General features: G+C 35.1%; 2 protein-coding genes across 10 annotated transcripts in view; both read left to right on the top strand.

The window, feature by feature from the left end:
• cars1 (cysteinyl-tRNA synthetase 1) overlaps nucleotides 1-4,871 on the top strand; it is a 34,868-nt gene extending 29,997 nt beyond the window's left edge. The window contains exons 21-23 of one of the 2 annotated variants that reach the window (NM_001118900.1): nucleotides 3,655-3,714; nucleotides 3,839-3,922; nucleotides 4,107-4,871. In NM_001118900.1, coding sequence (NP_001112372.1) covers nucleotides 3,655-3,714; nucleotides 3,839-3,922; nucleotides 4,107-4,235 — 273 coding nt within the window. In that variant the 3' untranslated portion in view covers nucleotides 4,236-4,871. The remainder of the gene's footprint in view (nucleotides 1-3,654; nucleotides 3,715-3,838; nucleotides 3,923-4,106) is intronic. The other variant, XM_005168859.5, reaches the window with a different exon arrangement.
• A 1,402-nt stretch (nucleotides 4,872-6,273) lies between these two features.
• nap1l4b (nucleosome assembly protein 1-like 4b) lies at nucleotides 6,274-25,161 on the top strand. 8 transcript variants are annotated; one of them, XM_009303210.5, is made up of 15 exons: nucleotides 6,280-6,319; nucleotides 8,558-8,605; nucleotides 11,076-11,172; nucleotides 13,844-13,985; nucleotides 15,941-16,027; nucleotides 16,123-16,251; nucleotides 16,467-16,538; nucleotides 18,928-19,067; nucleotides 19,140-19,285; nucleotides 19,878-19,897; nucleotides 19,998-20,117; nucleotides 20,206-20,241; nucleotides 20,330-20,380; nucleotides 20,595-20,632; nucleotides 22,984-25,161. In XM_009303210.5, the coding sequence occupies exons 2-14, from the start codon at nucleotides 8,581-8,583 to the stop codon at nucleotides 20,595-20,597; spliced, it is 1,068 nt and encodes a 355-aa protein (XP_009301485.1). In that variant the 5' UTR covers nucleotides 6,280-6,319; nucleotides 8,558-8,580; the 3' UTR covers nucleotides 20,598-20,632; nucleotides 22,984-25,161.
• The last annotated feature ends 1,099 nt before the right edge of the window (nucleotides 25,162-26,260 follow it).

Genomic DNA, 26,260 nt, shown 5'->3' with positions numbered 1-26,260 from the left:
ATACAATAAGAAAAGAGAAATCGTGAAATGGTATTACAGTTATTGCACTAAACTAAAAATTCTGGATAGAAGAAAACTTCTAGATGCACATGATTGTAAACTGAAACCAAAAATGCTTTGTAATAATCACTTCTTCTTTTTTCTATTAAATAATAAAAAGTAATTTTGTAAGACTATATGTAACTCAATAATTTGAAAATATACTGATTTTTAAAAAACACAAGCTGAGACATTTTATTGACAGCTGAATTTTATTACGAGTAAAGAAGCATCATTCTAGCAGTGTTGCCATGACCAGTATTGGGTAAAGTGACTTTTCAAAGGAATGCATTACAATATTGAGTTACACCCCCAAAAAAGTGTTACTGATTGTGTTACTTAGTTTTTATGATAAGTTTTGCAATAAGTTACTTTTGAGTTATTTTTGCATTACTTTTTATTACCTGACTGTGGCTTGATCCTTTACAGAACTTTTTTTTTCTTCTTTTTTTAAATAGAGGAGTTCTGCAACTAACAACACACTGTATAACCTACATCTTCATTTACCTTTTAAAAAAAACATATTTTTTTAGCATTTTAGGATAATGTGGTCTTTCTGAACACAGCGCCATACATGCCGTATACATCTGTATTGAAAGTTGAAAGCAGAGATGCCCAAAGTAGGGCCCGCTGGCCAGAGTTTGCCCATTGTAACCTTTGATTTGGCCCACCATCCAATCCGAGAGGAAAGCAAGAGTGATGGAAAGGGTTTGGTGCGATTGCCTTTAAAAGCGTCATTTCTAATTTGATGTAACATTTTTAGCTTCAAAAAAAGCTAACTGAAATTGAATGTTTCAATTAAAATTGGTAAATGAATCTGCTTTTTTTTTATAAATGTAAAAACTGGCTCACATAGAGGACTATGCTGAAGACATCGGCGAGCATATCAATGCAAAAACTAGAGTAATTCTGTTATAAATTAGATTGTTTTGTTTTTATTGTAGCAACTTCATTATAAAATGTAAAAAAAAATGTATATTAATTAATATAAAGGATGTTTATAATGTTTTTTTATTCAATTTTAAATATTATTAAATAAATTAGTGAATTAGGCATATACACCGGCTCACTAGCCTCAATTAATTTGTTTTTTGCACTTCATAATAAAAAGTTTGGACACCACTGGTTTAAGCAATGTGTTTGCTACTTTTGTACTATCCGTCTTAAGTAAAATCACTGTCCATTGAGACAATTTTTTCCTTTTCTTTGATGCGTTTAAAATAATGAACACATTCTCCCATTGACTGCGTGATTCATTGTGACTACTTTAATTTTAATTCATTCAGTTGTTTTTTAAAAGCTAATTAAACAAAAAAATAACTTGCGTTACATTTTCAAAAAAGTAACTCAAGTGTTATTACTTATTTTTTAAATGTAATGCTTTGCTATATTTAAGCTTTATAACTCACGTTACTTGTAATGTGTCATCCCCAACACTGGCCATGACAGCACATTAGTGATATTGCCGAGGGAGCAAGTATAAATGACGAACTTGGGCTATATTTTTTATATCCAAGCTAACTGCCTACTTAATGCAGGTGTTGCACATGCAAATTCCCCCAGTCGTTCATTTTTGGATGCAGAGCTGTTCGCAAAGTTGCTAAAAAGATTGTGTGCTCCATCAGCCAATATGATGTTGCACCCACCCAAAGCGATCTTCCGCCAACACTGTGATGATGTCACATTCGCTGCGCATACCTAATCGAACTTGCAGACATATCGAGTATAAACCAGCCTTTAGTCTGCACTGCGCAAACCATTGCAATAAACGGGTTTCATTGCTGAGTATCTACAGCTGGAGTGACTGTGAAACCAGCGCACTGAACACTGCTGGGCAATACATTGCAGCATAGCTTTTTTCATCTCATAATTTCTGTCATTTTTTCTTTCATCTGAAAATGTAAATTTTCTGTTTTTGGATGCTGTGGAATTCTGTGGATTCCTAGCTTTGATACAGTATAAATTGTTATTGATCCATGTGATGTCGAAGTTAAACTTGTATTGCTCATTTCTTCAATTATAAGTGTCACATGATTCATTATAATATACTGATTTGGTGCATGACTTGGTGAAGTACTGACAAATGTTGTGCTGTTTCAGTTAGGAACACATAAAAACATTTGTGATTCTTTTCCAATTTGGTAATTTTCTGGAGGAAAATATCATCTAAATTATATTTTTATTTTAAATTGGGTAGAAATTTTATCAGAGCGTTATGTACTAAAGCAAATATTACATTTCTTTCCTCAGACCCATAGATAATAACTAGTAAAATAGTTATTAATTTGAGTCGTTGTTTTGATTAGTTACTTTGGCTATATTACTTTATGCATGATACACAGTGTGCAAATTATACATTGACGATCGGGGGAGGTCAACTTTTTTGGTAATGTTACCAATAGTATCAGGATGCAGCCTTTATGATGCAAGCTGAGATTGCATCACTCAGTGATGCAATGTCCAACAAAATGCACTTAAATGAAGCGAGTGACGTCACTGTGAGGGGTAGGGTTAGGGGTGGGGTTTGGTGAGCCCATTAAAAAGCGTTGGATGCAGCTCAGATTGCACTGCACCAGGTCTGCATCCAGACCCCTCTCAATGTTACTGTAGTTTGTGTAATACAAGCTTCAGTCATTTATGTATTTATTTAAATCATATCTAATTGATTTATGAAACGTATTTAGGTGTTCAGTGCTTTTAGGGATATTTAGTGTCTGACCTACAGTATCCTCTGATTAGTTGTTTCAGAGGTTACTGGAGCTCAAACTATGCATTTAATTTGACTATTTTTTAGGCTATATAATGATACTAACACCAATTTACTTTTTTAAAGTGTCTTGTAAACACTTATGATGTCTATCGGTGCTTTACATCTCCTTGCATAGACCGATTAGCGGTGGTATTAACCATTATAGGGCTGGTCAAATGTACATTCATGTTATCTGTCATTTTAATCATGGACTTTATTGTTTAAAATACAAGTCAAAGTGAACTTTTTCTTTGACCCATCTATACATCTTGTTTTGACATCCTTCAGGGGGATCAAGCATTAATTAGGGGGGTCAATCCCCCGCAACCCCCCTGTAATTCGCACCATGATAATACTCAAGTATCATCCGGCAGCTAGCTTTCTACAACTCTCACATGGTCGCCCACTGAAGCTAAGCAGGGCTGCCGCCCGGTCAGTACCTGGATGGGAGACAACATGGGAGAGCTAGGTTGCTGCCAGAAGTGATGTTAGTGAGGCCAGCAGGGGGGTCCAGCCTGCGGGCCGTGTGGGTCCTAATGCCCCAGATGGGAACTCTATACTGCTCAGTGAGATGTCTTTGGGATGAGACGTTAAATTTGCCCACTCCTAAACCCCCCCCCGTATCATAATTCTCACATAAATCACAACTCTGTCTCCTATCCACCAATCAGCTGGTGTGTGGTGAGCGGTCTGGTGCAAGATGGCTGCCGTCGCGTCATCCAGGTGGATGCTGCACACTGGTGGTGGTTGAGGACATTTTCCCTATGTGTAAATTCTTTGAGTGCCCAGAAAGGCGTTATATAAATGTAAGGAGTTATAATTATTATTATTATTATTAATTTCCTCAATTTGTTTTATGTTTCAAGCTGAAGGACGACAAGAGAAAGAAAAAAGAAGAGGCTGCAAGGAAGAAACAAGAACAAGAGGTGATTTGAGAATCCTCTGAGACATCCTATTGTTTAAACTTTTAACTTGATTAAGAGTAGTGTATTTACATTAGGGTTTTGAATTATTTGTTTGATTCATATTTATGTATTTTTTTAATGATAGATGGCAAAGTTGGCAAAGATGAAGCTTAAACCTAGTGAAATGTTCCGGTCAGAGACTGACAAGTACTCCAGCTTTGATGAAACGGTAATGCAACCCATTCATTCTCCTTTGTCATAAGATACACACCTTTATGTCTCACTACTGTATATTGGATCCATTTCAAGGTGACTATTGGTCTATAGGGAATGCATGAGTCAGTTTAAATTATTAATCATTGGGTCACATCTATTCACAAAATGCTAATTGTATGTCTTTTTTGTATATACAGGGCTTCCCGACACATGATGCTGAGGGAAAGGAGCTCAGTAAGGGACTGACCAAGAAGCTGCGTAAGCTTTACGAGACTCAGGAGAAGCTGCATAACGAATACCTCCAGTCAACTCAGAACGGGAGCTGAAAACACAAAGCGTCGAGTCTGATTTGATCCGCCCATAGTGTCTGTTTGTGAACTTGTCGTCTTGTGTTTGTGAAAAGGCAGCAAAACTCTTTTGTGAGTTTTGGCTCTAAATATTAGCAAGAGTTGCCAAGTCCTTCTGATCACAATTGGAAAGTTAACGTTTTCCTGCAAACATGACTTTGGGAGGTATTTTATGATTCTGATGTTAAGGATATATACACTTTATTTTGTGTGCTTTTTGCACACAGAGGACAAAGATGCAAGTATATCACAGTTTTTCTAATGTGGGTTTGGTGGTTTATATGAAGTATGCAAGAACTATTTAGCTCATTTATGTGGAAATTAATGAAACATTTAATGTTTTCATTACTGATTCTTTGTTTTTTGTTTTTCAATAATCTGGCTGGTTAAGTAGGCGTTTCCTCCGAAACACTATTCACACATCAGCTAGTGCTAACTATTGATTCATAAATGTGAATCTAAAAATCTGATGCTACAGGAACGAAGGGACTTCAGGTTGGTTGATTACAAATGGAAAAAACAGAGGCATACATAGGAGAACCTGTTATTGCTAGTATTAACATACTCTTTACAAAAACATGAAATACCAAAATAAAAAAAGATTTTGAATAATGTATGAGGCCTGTTTGCTTCCAATAACGTTTTTGAACTGGTTTGTTTACACACATGTAGTATATACACTGTAAAAAATGCTGGTTTCCACACAATCGATTTGTATTGGGACAACTTGAAAGAATTAAGTTAACTCATTAAGTTTTTACAATTTTATGTGGATTCAAACATCAAATTAAAATGAATTAAAACAATTAACTTGGGGCGGTAGTGCAGTGAGTAGCGTTGTTGCCTTACAGCAAGAAGGTCGCTAGTTCGAGCTTTGGCTGGTCCAGTTAGCGTTTCTATGTGGAGTTTGCATGTTCTCCAGTTTCCCCCACAAGTCTAAAGACATGCACTATTAGTGAATTAGGTTAGCTAATTTGTGCATAGAGTATGTGTGGGTGTTTCGCTGCGTAAAACATAAGCTGAATAAGTTGGCGGTTCATTCCACTGTGGTGACCCATGATTAATAACGAGAATAAGCCGAAAATAAAATGAATGAATGAATGAAGTTGTGTTTAAAAAAAACCCCGCAAGATTTGTGTTGTTTTAGCTAATTTTAGAACTAGACTATCTAAAACTGGACTGTGAAGAAACTGGTCATAAAAACAGTCTTCCTACCTAAACTACATGATTAGTAGAGATGGCATGTAGATCAGATATGAATAATGTTTATTGAATAATCATAATATGCATGCACTTTTTATTTTAAATGTTAATTTTGTACGTTTCACAATTACACATATGTTGGGAAAAATGCCATTGGGGTATATGCTTGAAAAATCAGTAATGAGCTGAGAATTGAGAAATACAGTGTGAACTGCCTGATAGCTGATATAAAACCTACTATAAGTGTATCATTAAAGCTTCTTAGGTATTTTAAAGAGATTTTTATTTCAAAAGACAAACAGTCTGCAGCATAGCCTCAGGACCATTTACTGATACTGTGGTAAATAATTATCAGTGTCTTGCACATACCAATCATTGAGCCACGGGTATGCTTTGCCTGTTTGTATATACTCAGAGTAATAGCTGGTAGTATCAACTGTATTTTATTAATGACCAAGAACTACAGTTAAGCTTAAAATCTTCTAATTTTCTGCTGAAGAAGATGGCCTGGGGAGTAAAGAAATATTCAATGTTGTATAAACATTTCTTTAATAGATGAAAACGAATAACAATATTGTTCAAATGTGTAATTAAACTAAATTTTTTGTTTATCTTGATGGCTCCCACACACTAAAAGCATGAATTTGCTATAAATGTAATAGACAGGACCAAATAAATCAAGGGGGTGGTAAAGGGAATCACCGAATCTATCTCCAACTCGAATTTAACGAGTCGGTTCCTTCGAACGATGCATGTCAACCTGTTCAATCCATCAGTATCGCTGAGGCGGAGAAATACTGGACCAATGCTCTACTTCTTTACTGCCTAGTCCATCAGCTAAACAACACCCGCTGATTCAGGTAACAACAATTGATCTCACTAAATAAAACGTATGAAAAATAAACGGGGAATTTTTTTACTTTAAAATATCTGACATATTCATCCAATGTAGGTCGTGCGGAATAGATTATACTTCCGAGGGTGTAGGTGTGTGAAATGAGTGTCGTTTGTTTTGTGCTTATCATCAATGTTTTGGTAAAGTTACGTATGACTGTTAAGAATTGATACAGCTTCGATATAACACACTTATGAAGCGATGATCCCGTGAGCAGTTAACCGCAGAAAAACTAGTCAAAGCTTCGAGCCGGAGTGTTTCGTGAGGGTCTGTTAGCATGTTAGCCTGTGACATTTACACTTCAGACGTCTTCTGGGTTCGTTTGGAGGTTGTCCAGCGTCCAACCTGCCACTGTTATGACCCTCTCCATCACTGCTGGTAAAGTCTGTAGTTGTTGAGATATGGAGATCTGATTCAATCCGTTATGATCAGGGTGAGGCTAGTTTAGCGTGTTAGCTGCTAGCGGGAATGTGTGTGTCTGATGGGCGTCAACGTAAACACATCTGTTTGTAGCTTTACTTTTTATCTGTTTAGTTTTGCTGCTTGCTAAACACATTTAAACGTTATTTGGAACCTGGAATATTTGGCTTAGTCTTACCAACTAAGCAAAGTTTCTGCCATAATAATAAATCATAATTGATGTGGCATCTTTATCTAGCTAAAACGTTTTCAACATTTATTAGCAAAGAGATTTTCCGTTTGTTGTTGTTGTTGTGAATATTATTGTGTAATAATAATGATAATAATAACAGCAGCAACAACAACAATAATAATATTAAAACTATAAGTTGTTATTTTAAAGATGACACATTATCCTTAGTCTTTCAACTGCCCCACCACAAAAAAAAAATTGGATTGCATTTATTTACTCCTAATGTCGCTAGTTAACACACTTAATACATTTTTCCAACACATCTCACAATTAAAAAAATATCAACCTCAACCAAATGGTTGAAATATTAGTTTATGGTAAAATTACTGCAATTAATGCGTATACTATGAAAAATCTAAAAATATAAAGTGTAAGACATTTATTTAAAAACACAACTTGTTTTTTTACAGTAAAAAAATCTAAATCAGCAAAATCTAGTGTATTAGTGCAACAGGATTATGTTTGCTTGATTATTTTGTAAACCCAACAATGCTGCGTGTGTAAACCATTATTTTAACAGTCATTATTTAAATGACTTTAACAGCCATTGTTTAAAACAGTCAAAATATGGTCAACCATTTAGTAGAGCAGGCAGTTAAAGGGTTAAATTGACAAATTATAAAAATGGAAATTTATTTTGCTTATACTGATAAACCTTTATTATTGAAATTGTAATAATTTTTATTGTACAGTGTTTATTATTGAACATCATTTCTCAAAAATGTAAATATACCCAAATTAGCTCAAAGTCTAGTTTTCATTAGGAGTCCCTGTACCAGAAGTTGTTGGCTACAATCAAACAACAAAAAAACAAAAAGAAGCCATTTATTAAAATTATACTTTAATGATACAAATTTTCTCACTGATTGTGGCATTAAGTTCCACTGATGTGAACATGTTTTTTTAACCATAAATTAATCTGTGTAATAGCAATCCAATAAGGAAATTAAATTGAAATCACCATTATGAATTTAAGGTACAAAAAGCAAAAAAATAATAAAAAGGAAAAGAAAATCAACTGTCTAATTCATTCATTCATTCATTCATTTTCTTTTCCGCTTAGTCCCTTTATTAATCCGGGGTCGCCACAGTGGAGTGAACTGACAACTTATCTAGCACATGTTTTATGTTTTAAGCAGCGGATGCCCTTCCAGCTGAAACCCATCTCTAGGAAAAAAAACTGTCTAATAATTATTATTTCATTAAATGGATTCACATTTAAATATTTTTATTTACAGCACATTGTTTTTCATTTTAAATTATTGTAAACGAGTATTTTATAGTAATATGGCATTAATGTAGTATGTATTATAAACAAGTATTTAATGTAATGTCTAAATCTGTATTGTTGTCGTTTATGTTTATCATACATTTGTATCATCTTCTCTATTTAATATTAGTGTATTTTTCTGATAAATAAGATTTAAAGTTCTAGTTAATTAAAATACATTTTTGGTCATTGCTGGACAGAACTAAAGCTTTTAAGCTAAGGACTAGCTTTTAACTTAAGCTACAGTTTTTTATGTCTTTTTTTTATTTTTATTTTTACAGAATATTTGAGCTGTAGTATCAAGATGGAGGCTGACAATGAAGCCAAAGGTAACTGTGAATTCCTGTGGTCTTTGATTAGCAACTTCAAATTGGAACTCCCAATTCCAATTCTACCCCTCATCCCTTACCCTTACCCCAACCCCTTGTTTTGCGCATTCATGTGAAGGGGTAGGGATGTCCCAATTGACCCTTCGTTAAGCCACACCCAAAAACCACCACCCACCAATTGTGGCTTAGCAACCGTAGCTATGCACAGGGGCTCTTTCAAGCTTTTGAGCGAGGGAAACAGGCCAAAGCGTTGCGCTTATGGATTGTGCATATCTAATACTCGGTATCCTAAAAGTTTGGTTGAGATGGTGGAATTTTTTCTCTTTTCAAAACCAAAAACCCAAGGGGAGAAATGTCAGAGTGGATCTAGCTGTGTGAGGGGCGCTAAAGGAGCGGAGTTAAGTTGGTTTTGTTTTGATATTCCTGACACGTTCAGTGATAGACTGACAGCAATAACTCACACACCTCTTACCCCAAACAGATCTAAACTGTGTTTTCTACAAAAATACAAAGCAGGTTATGTGTTCCAGCTGTCTTTTTCTCTTTTTTTCGCTCAATATTATGAGCACTGCTCCGTTTAAGTCCTTGCAATAGTAGCTTAAGCCTGGTTTATACTTCTACGTTGAGTGACCGGCGTAACCCACGGCACATGCAATGCGTGTAGCTGTGCATTTATACTTCTTCGCGCTGTCTCTGTTGGCCTGCATTAACACTTCCGAAACGCTAGTTGGCAGTGAGGTGTAAATGTTCCTCTGTGTCGAGTTTCTTCGCTGCTGTTTTGCTTTTCCTGAACACTTCCGGGATGTACAAGTGGCTCAAACTTGCTCATTTTGAGGCAGGAACCGGCGGACGTGCAACAACTTTAACTATGAAGTAAACACAAAACAAAACTTTCCATCCGGAGCTCCTTCACGGGACTCCACAATCAATCGGGTAAACAATCATTCACGCGGCTCTCTTTCCCTTTCTTGCTGCTCTTTCAATGAATGAATAATGTAAAAGCACTGTCCATGCATGTTTCCTCGACGGTTAGTAAAGCTTTATTTCATTGCGCAACATAAGTCTATCAGGCTTTTTGGCTAAAAATAAAGAAATCACGGTTTAATTTGTTATAATTAGATTATTTTGAAATTTCACCTCTCCTGCTGAGCATGAGCTAAGCTATTGAATGGTTAGCGTATGAGGTGGCTGGGTTCAGCTAGCTTCAATTTTGATTGAATTATTCTGTAATCGGTTGCCTATTATGTCGTGAATATACCCCTGTAATGCATACTGCAGTCCTTTTTTGTCTGGCTTTCTCAGATATCTCACCTGTTCGCCAAAAATGACATTATATCCCTGGCAATGTCCGACACCGGCGCATACACATTGTAAAAGCCATGCTGGCCATGAAAGCTTGACAGGTGTAACAACAGTAACTAAGGAGGGCGGGGCTTAGCGAAAGGTCAATTCTTTTTAGCTTGAAGGAGTAGGGCTAAGGGGAAGGGGTGAATAGCCCTTTGAGCGAAAATTTTTCAGGATCAGACTCGAAACCAAGGGGTAGGAAAATTTCCCAGAACACACCAGCCACAACTGCAGATAGTAACACCCGGAAGTAAAGAGATCCACAAATTAGTATTTTTTGCCATTATTAAGAATTTTTGCAACAAACAAACTAATGTTTTAATATATTCACACATGCATTGGTGTTTGACCGTCATGCTTTAAAAAAAACGCTAAAATTAATACTGCTAAATTTCGTGATCTATAATCCATAATCATAACTTCTGTATAGCAGTCCCAAAACATCCTGACACTCGATGACACTCAAATACCCTGTCGGTAATGTCTAGTGGCTGGTAATGGGTTTTTTACGGTGTCTGCTATAATGTTAATGCTGTTTTTGTGTTTACACAGATGAATAAGGCCACTGTGTAAATTCACGGTACAGTTACGATCTTATTGTCACGTTAGATCGATATGATAACATGATATGATTGCCTTCAGTGATTTCCAGAAGATAAATGCCAAAAAATAACACAACTGGAATAGCTACAGCAGTCATGATCGTCTGATCTCATATGAAGCAAGAGATCGCAAAGACATATGATGACGTGTGCAGGTTCTGTAGTGCTGTTCTAATTCTTAGGGGTAAATTTTGAAGCTCCTCCCCTTCACCCTCGATTTTAAGAGCTAAGGGGGAAGGTGTAGGGGTACAGCATATCACTGCTGCCGATGATTTCAAAGAACAGATTGTTCTGTAGGATATCTTCAGATATTAGCTTACTGAGAGCAATAGCAAAGGCTAAACAACTGTAAAGCAATAATAATGTGCTGAACATTTTGTTTCCTTCAAGGTGGATGTCTACTGTGTGCAGTTCAAATGTGTTACCACAAAGTCATAAATACCATTGATTTTTCAATCTTTTCTGAAGAATGTTGATTAAGGGCATTCATATTTTTTATCCCTATGATGGCACGTTATTTTCAGGTAAGGTGAGTGACCAGGCAATGCAGAACCCACAGGCGTTGGCAGCTCTTCAGGACAAATTAGACAGTGTCTCACATAGTGCTTCCATCATGGACAGGTAAGACACACACAAAAAGCTCTTCCTTATAAACCAAACTAATAACTTAAAACCAAAGGGACTAACAGGCAAACAATAATATTGTACCTCGTTATTCCTGGTCGTGGCCTTGTGATGTTTATAGTTCCCAATCTTGAAAACTATTTCCTGACTGGATATGTCTCATGTTTCCTGTGTGGAATTTTAAAACTGCACATTGCATTTTCATTGTTTCTTATGTTACCCTGTCAGTGTAATATAATCGTCTGTTGAAGGGGAAAAAAGTATAGTCAGGCCATCTGTCTACTACCTAAAATCTGTCTCTGCGTGTTACACTTTAACCAGAGTTTGAAATGAACAAACGCCAATATGCAGAAAGTCAACCATTTACGGTTAATACAATATACATACTAGCCTATTTGGTGGATAGGATAGATTTATACTAAATTTCCATGACATTTCTGCCAGAGTTCCTCTACCAAGTGCCTTTTTGACTAATAAATGGTGTATATCCACGACTTTGGTGTCCTCTAATGTTTTTGGCCCTGTTTACAACTAATATTAAGATAAGGTCATTAATTAAGATAAAATCATATTAATAATATATTAAGATAAGACTAATGATTGGACTTTATAGTGTAAACAGTACACTACCTGACAAAAGTCTTGTCATCGATCCCAGTTGTAAGAATAAAAAATAATGACTTGACTTTTAGTTGATCATCTGGAAAAGTGTCAGAAGGTAGATTTATTTTCAGATGAATCATCTGTTGAACTGCATCCCAATCATCACGAACACTGCTGAAGACCTACTGGACAGATATCAGTCAAGTTTAAAGGGAAAAAATCATGGTTTGGGGTTGCATTCAGTATGTGGGTGTGTGAGAGAACTGCACAGTGGATGGCAACATTACATTATAAACCACGGGAGAGGTCAAATTCTTCAAAGGATAGCGCTCCTCATACTTCAGCCAACATCAAAGTTTAAGAGAGCAAAATAGGTCAGGATGCTCCAGAATTGGCCATCCCTGTCACCAGATATGAACATTATTGAGCATGTCTGGAGTAAGATGGAGGAGGGATTGAAGATGAATCCTAAGAGTCTTGATGAACTCTGGGAGTCGTGCAAGAATGCTTTCTTTACCATTCCAGATGACTTTATTAATAAGTTGTTTGAGTCATCTCAGAGATGTATGGATGCAGTCATATAAGCTCATGGCAGTCATACACATTTCATTCTTTTTCCACTGCACCATGACTTTATATTCTATACTGAACAATATTTCTGTTAAGTGACAAGACTTTTGTCTAAGCAAAGTCAGACCTTAATGTCCCAATTAAATACCAAATAATCAACTAGAAGTCAAGTTATTGTTTGTTGTCCCTAAAACTTGGATAGGCGACAAGACTTTTGTCAGGTTGTGTAAAGGCATAAGCTGACCAGAAATTCTTCCTACTGAATGAATTCCTAATCATTACAGAACATTTTTTGTGAGCTAGCTAGATTAATTTTTCTGTCTGCAATTGTTAATGAAAAAGAAACAGATAAAACTCTCTCTTTCTTATATAATTATTTGTAGGGTTTTTTCACTTTTTTTTGGAAAGGACAGTAGAGGTTGTAGACAGGAAAGTATTGGGAGCAGAGAGAGGAGAAAGGACAGCAAAGGATCTCGAGCCGGGAATCGAACTTGGGTCGCTGTGAGCACCATGATGCTAAATGACAGCACATTTAACCACCAGACTATTGGCGCCAACAATGAAACACTCTCTTACCAGTCCTGATTTTAGCAAAAGCTTACACTGTTCAGCAAAGTTCTGCAATGATCAGAATAGATAGAAAAATCTGCTGCTCTCTATACTGGTGTCCATTGACTATTTTGCATTCATATATAAGTTACGTTGGCTTATTTTGCTACATTAGATGGAAAGATCGCAAAAGACAGAAGATAGAAATTAGTAAAAAAAAAAAAAGAGACCTGTACCACTATGGTGGCTCAACATACTCAGAAATAGTTTTGAGTTTACCAAACCAAACAGCCAGTCACATGCCTCAAAACTGTGATCGCTTGACTAACTTCTCGCAAAAGTCACAGTTAAAAGTTAAAAGATTGAACAATATGATGAATTAAAAAAACATTTATACAGCAAGATGAAAAGTGCTGCCAATGTACCAATCCGATTGACAATTGTTAACTTGCTAGCCAGTTAACTATCTGTTTAGTTTGCACCAATTCTGGGTTTTAGGTACCACAAAGTTAGCTTGGCTTTAATAGTCTTTGTTGCTGTGTTTTTTATGCTGTATGGCTAACCTGCTTCAGGGCAGTTTATGTTCTGGATTAGAGATCACAATCCAAGAGTGTTTATGCAAATGTTAGGATGCCTGAGGTTTGAATAACTCATTTGTTTGTAGTTGTGGTAGCAATGGAAACAATTGTATGGCTAACAATATATGCACAAAGCCACAATAATCCGTACCGGAAAGAAACATTTGAACATCATTATCACGTGCGTGTGTGTGTCTTTAAGCATTGTGTGTTGGCTTGTGATTTGAACAGGGATCTTGTATCTCATACTCTTTCTTCAAACCCATCTGTTGACCCCAGAGAGCAGGGAAGTGCATCGGTCCAGATGTGCATTATTGGACACCCATCTGCTCACACAATGCTTGTCTTCTCTCAACTTCTGTCTGCAGCTTACCAAAGTCTGTGAAAAGAAGAGTCAATGCCTTAAGGAATCTTCAGGTTAACAGCACGCACATCGAAGCCAAGTTTTACAAAGAGGTGCACGAGCTGGAGAGAAAGTACAGCGCTCTTTACCAGCCACTGTTTGACAAAGTGAGTCGGTTTTCGCGGTACAAGCTTTGATTGTGTTTGTGTGTGTGGGTTTGTATGACAAAGGGGGTTACAAAGAGTAGTTGACTTATGAGGACATCGGCCTTGTCACTTATTTATTTTTCAAAAGACTTATAAATAACATGGAAAGGTTATTTTCCACAATGCAAAAATGCACAGTTTCCTGTGAGGCATAGGGTTGCAGTAAGGTTATTGAAAATACAGTTACAATTTGAAACCCAAGGAATATTCCCACAGTTTACAAAAACTGTATTATTATTATTAATTTTACTAATTACTAATGTTACTAGTAATTGCTAAGTTTTCTTTTAGCAAGGTTGTATACAATTGATCCAGATTTATAGATACGAGGTTTGTTATTAAATATTGTAATTTAAAAATAAAAACAGCTTTAATTAAACATTCAGCTTTTGCATCACAGGAAAACATTTTTTTAAAGGGCCTATTTTACCACTTTTATAAAATGTAAGATAAGTCTTTGGTGTCTCTAGAATGTGTCTGTAATGTTTCAGCTCATCAGATTATTACTATTTTAGGATCAGATTGTACAGTGTTGGTGTTATTGTAGCATCTGACTTTAAATGCAAATGAGCTGGTTCTCCCCACCCACTGTTTCCACATGCTTGTCTGTATCTTCTGCATCACATCAGATTAACCACACCAGTGACAGAGACAGACACAAATGAAGGATTCAGTTTAAGAGTCAAGTTTATTTGACATGTTTGTTGGGGAGTTTATTTAAGCTTTTCTTCTTTTTTTGCACAAAAATGCTACACACACGCATTCACACACTTTATTAACTTTGCACTATTTTGCACATCCACTTGTGACAAATGTGACAGGATACAAGTTAATATACACTGCTATAATCATTATAATCAAACTTGATTTAATGTTCACAAACCCTGTTGTGTGTTTAAAGCATCTTTGTATATAGTTGTACTGACACTATGCAGTGGCTGTAGTGATTCCAGCAGTTATGAATTGCATAGCGATTGTACTTTATTACAAACATGCACTGTTTTAAAAACATTTTAAACTCGTACAACTCTTTTACATTCTTAAGGTCCAGCTGATCAGAGAGAGTTGGAACAGATCTTTTTATCCTAGTTTCTCTGAAAATCTTTTTCTGTGGACATGTTTAAATGCGTTACTACATGTTAATACGCTCCTGTCCTGCTGAGGAAAACCCCACTCCTACGCCACGTTGCCGTGGGCCTAGAAATCTCAGGGATTTGGATCCTATTTTAACGTTATGAATTTTTTTTTTAAATAAACTTGTGTTTTTATCTCAACATGACAGTAATTAAAAAAATTAAAAAGTTGTTTTAATTTTGTACTTTTATTTTATCATTTCAACAGTTTTAGAGTTTTATTGTTTTTGATCAAATAAATGCAGTCTCACTCCTTTCAAAACAAAATAATTTACCATCTTATTGAGTAGTATTGTACGTTAATGTTTATATATATATATACATATATATATATATATATATATATATATATATATATATATATATATATATATATATATATATATATATACATATATATACATATATATACACATATATACACATATATATACATATATATACATATATATATATATATATATATATATATATATATATATATATATATATATATATATATATATATATATATATTTATTTATTTATTTATTTATTTATTTTTTTATTTATTTATTTTTATTCTATTTATTCCAAACTATAAAACATCTTTATATAGAGAATAAAAATCTGATTGTTGGACTGCTGCTTTAATAGTTAGTCCTTTTCAGTGTCCTATAAGTTTCAGCAAGGCTCAGAAACACAAAAAAAATCTCTTAAGCTCAATGTGAACACTCTTCTCATTTGTCTGGATGGGTAATGCGATATTCTTTCACAAGTGAGTTTGTGTGTGTGTGTTTCTAGAGAAGAAAGGTTGTCTCTGGAGAAGTGGAGCCCACTGATGAGGAGTGTGAATGGCAGAGCGACCATGAGGATGAAGCAGCATTAGCAGTGAGTATTATCTGTCCACTCACACTGAAATCAGACCTGATGCTCCTGCTGACAGAACAATAGTCCTCCAAGGCGAACCACTCTTTTTTTTCCAGGAAGACCTGAAGAAGAAAGCTGCTATAGAGGAAAAGACGGAAGATGCTAATGAGGAGAAACCTAAGGGAATTCCAGAGTTCTGGCTCACCATCTTCCGCAGTGTGGACATGTTGAGTGATATGCTGCAGGTGAACATTAGATATTCAACAAAGGACTTCAGATATTTTATATTGCATGCTGAATAATGATTATTTAATATTTGGTCTCACCCTGTAACCTTGGGCTTCATGACTTTGTATTGGGAATTTTAAATCTAGTTTTATTTATATGTATTCAAACATCACATATTTTACAGCTTTTTTTAAATTAAAGTGAAACTGAACATAGTGTTCTTTCTCTACAGGAGCATGACGAACCAATACTTAAACATCTTCATGATATTAAAGTGATATTTTCTGGTCCTGACCAGCCCATGGTAAGGACTTGATGTTAAAAAACTGAAACTCTCAGTTTCTCTTGATTTATTAGTCATGACTTAAAACATTAAGTTGTATTTTTTCTTTTTGAATGAAATAAAAATAGGTGTCTAATTTTCAGACAAGTTTCTGTGTATTTTTAGACAAGGCCAATGTTTCAACTTCGGAATCAATTGTTTAGTTGTCAGTCTCTAAAAAGTTTTCGAATACATGTTTTTCTGCGTGTGAAGCAAGTATATACAATCATGAACTAATCATGTGGCTCATTGTATACTAGTATGTGCGCTCAATTGGTTTAAATCTGATGGCCCGTTTCAACTGAGTGGTACGGTATGGTACCGGTCGGTACGGGTCACCTTTATCAGGCTTGCGTTTCCACTGCCAACAGGGTACCAATGCATGGTGTAAGACTGAAAGTTTCAGTCGACGTCATTCTTGCTCAAGGAAATGTCAAATTAAAGCTGTACGGGTCATTCACATATCATGAGATGCGTTATACACATAAATACTTGTGTAAAAATGTTACTTACTTCTATGAACAGGATTTGATTATAACTTCAGATCGATGATCGAGCGAAATGGCCTACTGTAACGTCTGCAATTAAATAAAATAAATAAATAAATGTAACATATATGAACACATACAGACCCTTATAGTCTTCGATATGTTACCAATTACAGAACAATACACACAACATACATTTAGTTCTTATTTGGGTTTAAAAACAACATGCAACATATAGCCCAGTCAGTGCAAACCTCTCATCTATATCTTTAATCTTCACCAGCACAAATAGCCTCTTGTTAGAAAGTTATTTCATCATTTCGAGTTCAAAATAGTCCAAAAGGCAACGATAATAATTAAACATGGCAGTTTGTTTAATGTTGCGGAAGCGATCATTTTTTGTTTTGTCTTGCTTCTCCTTTGTTTTTCACACTTTAATCTGGCGTTGGTCCATTTTTAGAAAAGATCATATGTCAGACTCAGAAGCACTTTAATAATCATGTGCACGTTATTATCATCAGCTCAAAAAGCTCGTTATTACAAATATAGAAGCGCTGTAAGTGCAAGCGAGAAAGCAAAACTGCTCGCTCTTTAGACAATCTTGTAAACTCGAATCGACCATGGCTTATTAATATATGCATGTATTATTATGGTGTAATGTTTTGGCTGTATTTTTAAAAATGCATGTATGAGTGACGTATCTCTGTAAACCAATAGTGTTCAGCTGCGCAATTTGCTTTGCCTTTTGGTACTCTTTTGTTGTGCTAGGTACCCTCCGAAAGGGTACCCAAAAAGTTGTACGGTACGCTTCACTTTTAGGTACTTTTTGGCAGTGGAAGCCACCATAAAAGCTGTACCACTCAGTGGAAATGGGCCATGAGTGTACTAACCTTACTACTGTGAAACCATCTGTGACTGCTACTTTCTTGTTGTTAAATTCTGTCATATGTAACACAAAAAGTGAAATTGACATTTGTGCTCTTTGTCAGAAATGCCATTATGGTTAAATGGTACCGTCAGCCCAGTTGCGTCCCCTGAATATCCCAATCAGTGCTGCTAACTGTTTGTGTTCTTTAAGACTTTCCAATTTACTCACCACAGTGTTATCTAAATGTGAATTGCACTTTGTAGTGACATGCTCGGATGCTTCTGTCTGCTTTGGGTGTTCTGAACAAAATATCTGTGCACTATACCGAATTCAATTATTTTTTGAATGCTTGAATGTTTTTAAATTGTTAAAATTGCAAAAAAAAAATGTTTTTTAAATGAGCCTGGCTAGCTGAAAGCATTCTTTTAAAAACCAGTCACATTTCATGCTTTTTAACTCATTTATAAATAACATTACCCTTTTTTTGTATGTTTTTCGATGTGAACAGGGTGAACCTGGGCCTGATCAGAATTTTAGAGATTAAAACTAAATGAAGATTTTCCAGTAAATCCTGAGAACTATTTTTTTCTCTCTTTTTTTTTTGTTCTCGCTCTCTCTCAAGTCTCAACCTCTCATTACATTGAAAAACAATGCCTTTGTAGTGATTTAAAAAGACAATAATTAACAGCATATTTAAAAATATACATTTTAAAATGAAACCTTATTAATAAATAAGATTTAACGGTATATTTAACAATCCAATTTATGAATCATTTATAAGAATTTTGTGTGTGTACTCTGAAATCAATTCTCTCTCTCTCTCTCTCTCTCTCTCTCTCTCTATCAATCTATATATATATATATATATATATATATATATATATATATATATATATATATATATATATATATATATATATATATATAACGACTTAAGTATTGGACTAAAATATACCTAATATTAAGAAAGAATAGTATAATAATGATTCTAAATATTGAACTCTTGTTTTCACAGAGCTTCACGTTAGAGTTCCATTTTGAACCCAATGAATACTTCACCAACACAGTTCTCACAAAGGTATACAAGATGAAGTCAGAGCCAGATGCAGATGATCCGTTTTCCTTTGAGGGACCAGAAATCATTGACTGTGAAGGGTGAGCACACAATACCTGCTCCCATTCAACAGTCTTTCACACCTTTTCATTATTCATCTCTCCTGTTGGCAGGTGTGAAATTGATTGGCAGAAAGGCAAAGATGTCACAGTGAAAACGATCAAGAAGAAGCAGAAGCACAAAGGCAGAGGGACAGCGAGGGTCATCACCAAACAAGTGCCCAACGATTCCTTTTTCAACTTTTTCAACCCTATAAAAGGTACACTGCATTATGCATCTGCATGGGAACTTTTAGACATGGGTGGACTTAGGCCTTTCATGGTATATATTTTTGTTGTTGTATATATTGCAACAAAATATATTGAGATAAACCATATTATTGTTATTTTGAGACCATTTATGCCACTCTTTATATTATGCCAGAATGACATTATAATATTATCACAATGCAAGTACAACTCTTATAACACTCTTACTCTCACTAGCTTATGTTCCAAAGTGATGTGCAAAGCACCATTTGTTTTTATCTTTTTTTAAAGGTTCTTTATCTGACTGATGGTGATTATATGAATGATGTCAAAAAAATTACAGGAAATAATTGAATTTTAAAAATCCATTTTGAAATCTATTCAAACATAAAGCAGTTATTTTAAATAGTAGAAAGATTTCAAAATTTTATTGGTTTGCTGTACTTTTGGTCAAATGAATGCAGGCTTTTTTTTTAAACCATTGAAAAATATCTAAAATAATCTTCTAAGATTTTGTGATTTGGTCGATCACTCAGATGTTGTTTATACTGCAGATGTATTTTTTGCTGTCTCATGAACTCACAAATACTGTTTCCCTTTCAGTTTCACCAGATAAGGAATTGGTGAGTAGTTTGTTTCTTTATTTTTTCCTATTTTATAGCATATTTATTTTAGATTTGGATTTGATCAGAAAAGTTGATTTAATTCCTTTGTGCCCTACAGGACGAGGATTCAGAGTACACTTTAGCCACAGATTTTGAAATCGGTCATTTCTTCAGGGAAAGAATCGTTCCGAGAGCAGTTCTGTATTTCACAGGAGAGGCTCTGGAGGATGATGAAAGTGTATGTATTTCGAAGAACATTTCTATGCTTCATCAGAATAGTTTTAGTTGGGATTAATTTTTAATGTTTTTTTATTTATTTGTGGCAGTTTGAGGAGGAAGAATTAGATGAGGGTGAAGAGGAGGTGAGTTGAAACCCACCTTAAACTAGTTATGTCTTATAGGATATTCTGTTGGAATAGTTTAAGGTTAACTCTGTTTTCTGTGAAACAGGACCAAGATGATGAGGAAGAGGAGGAGGAAGAAGAGGAGGGAGATTCAAAGGTCAGTTTTGGGTTTCATTTATAGCTTAATTTGAACAGGTTGAATTTGAAAATGAATTGCTGCATTGTCTCATTCAACCTTTTGCAGATTCTGTAATTATTTTTTTTTTCTGTCTTTTATTTTTGATTTTATTTAAATGAGTGTTTGTGGTTTATTTGCATGTTTGATGATTAATAGTGATTGTGGTTGTTTTCTACCTCCTGTTTTGATTTAGTGACAGGCATAAGTCATTCTCACCTCATACATTTCTAGGTAAGAAAGAAATGTCATGAGTCCGTTCTAACTTTCTGTCTTCGCACATCCCCTCCTGGTCTCATTCCTCTTCTTATGTCTGTAATCCCATGCAAACAGTGATCCTATAACAATTTACCAAGCCATTTATCTCATTTCATTAAGACTTTGTCCAAATTCTCGGCACATTACCATGAACATAGCAGACAAGATGACAGAATTGTGACTGCTGTACTTGAGAATTTGGGACAAGGTTCTTCCATCCATTTTGCTTGTAATATTTACCCCGTAGTCTCCTTCCCTCAATCTTGCTTAATAGTTATTGATGGTATTTAGTAGGTCAAGTCCATTTCCAGCTCAGATATGCGGCATCCCCATTTGAATACATAATATCTTGCTGTAATTTACATTGGATCCACCTATTCAAGGTGATACTACACTGCTAGGTGTTGACAAAAAAGATATGAGGTCTACAATGACATTAAATTCCAGTGTTACTTATCGTACTTTATCTTATATTAAAGAGATTATGTTTTAAAGTACTGTTTAGAAGTGTGGGTTAGTAATTTTGTTATATTTTTTAAAGAAATTTTTAATTTAACTAATTATTAATAATTTAAGGATGCATTAGTTGTTGCAAAATAAAAAAATAAATAAACCTTTTTGTTTTCAAAAAATATTACAGGCACAGTATGTTATTTTTGCTGCTAGGTAGCCCATATTCACAACAAACATAGGTGTTGTTTGATGATGCCGTTAGGAATATATCCAAAAAACACTAGAACAGAATCCAGCCCTAAAATGTATGCATTATGATAAAATGGTGCTGCTTCTTCCTCATGTGATCATGAGTGGAAGAACTGAAAGCAGTTGACTGTGTCATAATAAAGCTCCACAGTTTTTATGTGGCGTCAAGCTCGCCCCCCTCAGCAATTACTTCAGCAGTCTTAGGGCTTACTTGCCTTGAACAATGCCAAAGCACGCTTGTCCTGCCTCCCCACTCCCCCATCGGCCTGCATTCACATTGCATCCGAGCTGGGGCACGCTTACGTCATTGATGATGTGCTGCTCAGTTTAACAGAAGAGAATCGCTCTCGCTCAGCACAGAGGAGATTGCTTTAGTTATATCATGTAAGTCAATTGATATGCAGTGACACAGTCAAATATTCAGATTAGTAACTTTTGACGCTCATAAATTATCATAAAACCCTCGTGCTGCAGGAATTAGGAGGTTTGCTGAAGGTGCAGCTGTCGTGAAGTGAGGGGTTTGCGTCTTCAATAAACTACGACAGTTTGTGTTCATTGAAAAGTAAGAATGATTAATAAATCTATATGAAACAATCTCTTAATCGTAATGTCTCACCTTCAGTTTTGGGCACAGACACGCTTTGCTCTCATACTACAAGCGTACCGTGCCAAAGCCCAAGTGAACCACGCTCTGGAACACCTCTTCCTACTGGGCCAAGGCCAGCCAACTGAACCACTCCTGAGCCCGATTTAGAGCACTCACATTTCCCAAACAATTTGGGCAACAGGCCTTGGCACGGTTCAAATAGCAAAGTGTGAGTGCACCCTCACTTTGCTTCCAATGCTTTCAACCTTAATCTGCTTCATACAAGTTTTGACTACTTTAGCTCATCCATGAACAAGATTTCTTCAGTAGAGTCCAGTAGGATGTAATGAAGAGGACAACTCCCATGATTATACACTCAGTCACGGCGTCATCCAACTATGCCTTTGTTTGTTATGACTACTTGCCCTCTTGTGTTCAAAAATGCATACTGTGCCTTTAGAATAACAGGTATAAGAGTATGTTTCTCCCTAAACTATATACCAGGTGTACACATGGCCTTCGCTGTTAATGGATTAGACAAATTTTGAAAATTATATCAGTTTTGTTAATATTTTGGATTCAAAGTGACAGAGGTAGCTTTCAGAGTGATCTGTTTTAGCAGCTTGTTACGTCAGTAAATGGTTTGTTTGCACCATAAAGCAAGTTTCTGAATATTTTTTTAGTCAATAGTGATTCTTTATGCATAGCATATGTACTTTAGGTGGACGGGGCTGTGGTTTCTCCCATTCAGTGATGTATCTGCAGTACAAAAGAGTGGTGATTCGCTTTAGTTTCCCTTTACGCTTTTATCTTAATTAACGACTGTATGCGCATTGTTGATGCTACAAAGGCCTAGAGAGATGTGTCAGGGTAAAAGTGCTTTCATTAGCCACTCTTCTGTGATGAAGATATATCTCTGATTATTTCTGCTGCACTCCCCCTGCCTCAGCTTGCAGAGATTGTAGAGTTACAGAATTTAAAGAACACCTCTCTTTCTCTCTTTGTTCTTCTCCATTTCTATCTTGAATCTTTCTTTCAGACCGGGGATCCTCAGCCTGCAGAGTGTAAACAACAGTAGTTTGGACTGCTCACTCCTGCCCATCAACTCATCTAGAATCTGCTCTGTAGTGTGTACGGTCTCTGCAGAGCACAACATCCAACAAAACAAAACAAAACATGATGCAGTACATTAGAAAACTTGGGAGTTTTTTTACCTGACAGAATTTGATTACTTCAGTTTAATGGATTTAATACAATGTTCTAAATAAATTGGGCAATTCCACATTACAGTCGGCCTCAGAATGTAGATACATATAAATATAGAAATGTAAAACTATTTTTTAATTCATGATGATTTAGGCATGTACAGACTTTGCCGTTGTGTAGCCAAACAAGTTGAATTGCATTTTGGTTTAAAGTGCAACCATATACGAGCAGGTGAATTTTTAAGCCTGAATTAAAAACAAAAACTAAACTAAAAAACAAATATGGGATTGTATACTAACTTCCTGTGCACATGTAACCTTTGTCAAGGTCGCTCGTATTTAACGATAGTTTCTCTTCTCATTTTTCAAGTGTTCTGTGTCATGGACATAACCATTTTTTACACAGCATATCTATTTATGTACTTTTGGAACAAAACCGCATGTTTCTGCACTTATTTATTTTATTGAAGTGACAGTTGCTAGCTAGTTGACCTAGCCCAAAAAAAAAACTATGTTCACTGATTCCTTTCAGGCATCAGGAGTTTGTGTTTAATCATATCCGGTATATTTACAATGTGGATGTCTAATGTTTGCATCTTAAAGATTATCATTTCGAAAAACTAATTCCCTGTCACGTTAAATGGATAGTTCACCCAGAAATTGTATTTTACTCTTCATTTATTTGCCCACAAGTTTTTCCAAACGTCTTGTAATAAACACACACACACAAAAAATGTTTTGAAGAATGTTTTGTGAAAATGTAAGAACGCCAGTGAAATCCAGAGTAGAACAAAGGTATGTTGTTTGCTTGCTAACATTCTTCAAAACATCTTATTTTTAGTTTTACATTTTGTGGGGGAAAAACGGCGTGAGGCTGAGTAAATTCAAAGAAGTTTTCATTTTTGGGTGAACAATCACTTTCAGTAGCTATTGTAATTTTGTTAGTGTTTAAATCTGCATTACATCCATAATGCTGGAATTGCTCAATTTAGATTTTAATGGGATAGTTCACCCAACAATGAAAATACTGTCATCATTTACTCACCTTTGAATTGTTAAAAACCTATTTGAGTTTCTTTATTCTGCTGAACACAAAAGAAGAAAGTTTGGTAACTGGGACCCATTGAGCAACTCATTTTCCCACCCATTCTTATTCTTTAAAATATCTTCACTCACACTTTATTTTGATGGTCCGTTTGTTGAATTTAAGTTATATTGCATCTACATCAACTAATTCCCATTAGATTATAAGTAGACTGTTTGGGGTTAGGGTTAGTGTAAGGTGACGTACTTGCAAAGCTTCTAATAGTCAGTTGAATGTCTGTTGTAGGAGCAGTATCAACAGATATTAAGCAGACAGCCTACTAATACGCAAATAGACCATCAAATTAAAGTATTACCATATCTTCTTTTTGTTTTCAACAGGAAAATGAAACTCACAACAGGTTTAACAACTGATAATAAATGATTTTAATTTTTGTGTGAACTATTCCTTTAAGGAATCAAAAATGACTGCCAATGGTCGCTGAATTCTGAGTGAACCGCAGATGATTACATGTCCTCATTGACAGGCCGCTTTTTGCAAAATACAACATCACATCCCAGAGTCAACTGAATTAACTTATTTTGTGACTTGATCTCATAGGTTACTCAGGGTTTTTTATGCCAAGTTGACAGTGTGCGAGTATCCAGCTTCGAGAAAACTGTTGATATCTAACCTGCTTAATGTTCTCTTTTGTCTTGTAAAAGAAGGTCATCTTTTCAGATCTAGTTTTAGTTGTTACAGAGTTATTTATATGAATCTTCTTTTCCATCATTTCGTTATTGTTTTCAACTCTGTGTCGGTCTTGTGCTTCTCGGTGGATCCCTGAGAGAATATGTTTCGCTGATGTATGTACTGTACCCAGTTGATTATAGCCCCTTTTAGCATTTTAAAAATGCTTTTGCTGTACTGCCCAAGCACTTACTAAAAAGAAAAAGAAAAAAAACAAGTAAACATGTTCATTGCCAAAGAGAGTGATCTGATTTCTCATTGTCACGTCCATTTCTGTGCATTTCAGCTCTGCATTTCATTCAAATGAATGCAATTTATGTGAAAGGATTGTTCCATGTTTAGTACTAGTTAAAGGGATTGATTCACCCAAAAAGTAAAATTCATTCATTATTTAACCTTTATGGATTTCTTACTTCTGTTAAACACAAAAGAAGATATTTTGAAGAAAGTGCAAACCCTGTAACCATTGATTTCTATTGTAGGAAAAACGGATACTATGGAGGTCAGTTGTTACATTCTTCAAAATGTTTTATTTTGTGTTTCGTTTCAGAAAGAGACCCAAAGGTTTAGACCAAGTAGGTGATGACAGAATTATCACTTTTGGGTTTACTATCCCTTTTAGCTTAGTCAACAAAAATTGGTGGCATAATGTTAATTTTTGCAAATGATAATCTTTCGTTTTCTTACAGGTTTAGTTTACTTGTTCGAAATGTACGTTTCTTTCTACTGTTGAAGACAAAAGTAGGTGTTTTGAACATTCCCTGGGTTGACTTTAATTATCCTGATGGATTAAATAAAAAGTAAATTCTGATAAATAATAATAAAAAAAATTTAAAATAATGAAAAAAGGTTGTCGAGTTTGTAGATTTAAAAATGGGAGGTTTTGGGGGAGAAGTCGTCCTAATAATGTCATATTTAAATATTTACAAACAATTTCAGAATGAAAGTGGTTTTAATTTTTTCCCTCTGTCTAATGTGACTAAATAGAAAACATTGGATATATGAGACTAAATAGAATAAATTAGAAATATTTTCCAAATAATATTTTAAGCCCATTTATATGATGCATTTTATTTTTACAGTAAAAACTGATGTAGTTGCCTTTTACATTTTACAATGGGGTCCATCGCTCAGGGATTGCCATACCCTGTGTAAAAACATTTCTGATGGGTCACTTGAAGTATACAAAAATAAAATGTAATTTTAATTCTACTCTTTTACAGTATGTTATACATTGTTTTATTAAGCCTTTATAAATGTTACAAATTTATATTTAAAAAACAAACAAAAAATGTTTCTTTAACCCTTTAACAATACCCCACCAGAAAAAAAAAAAT

The sequence above is a fragment of the Danio rerio genome, chromosome 7, assembly GCF_049306965.1.
Source record: "Danio rerio strain Tuebingen ecotype United States chromosome 7, GRCz12tu, whole genome shotgun sequence".
NCBI lineage: Eukaryota > Metazoa > Chordata > Actinopteri > Cypriniformes > Danionidae > Danio > Danio rerio.
The sequence above is the reverse complement of the archived record's forward strand: the minus strand, read 5'-3'. Positions and strand labels throughout refer to the sequence as shown.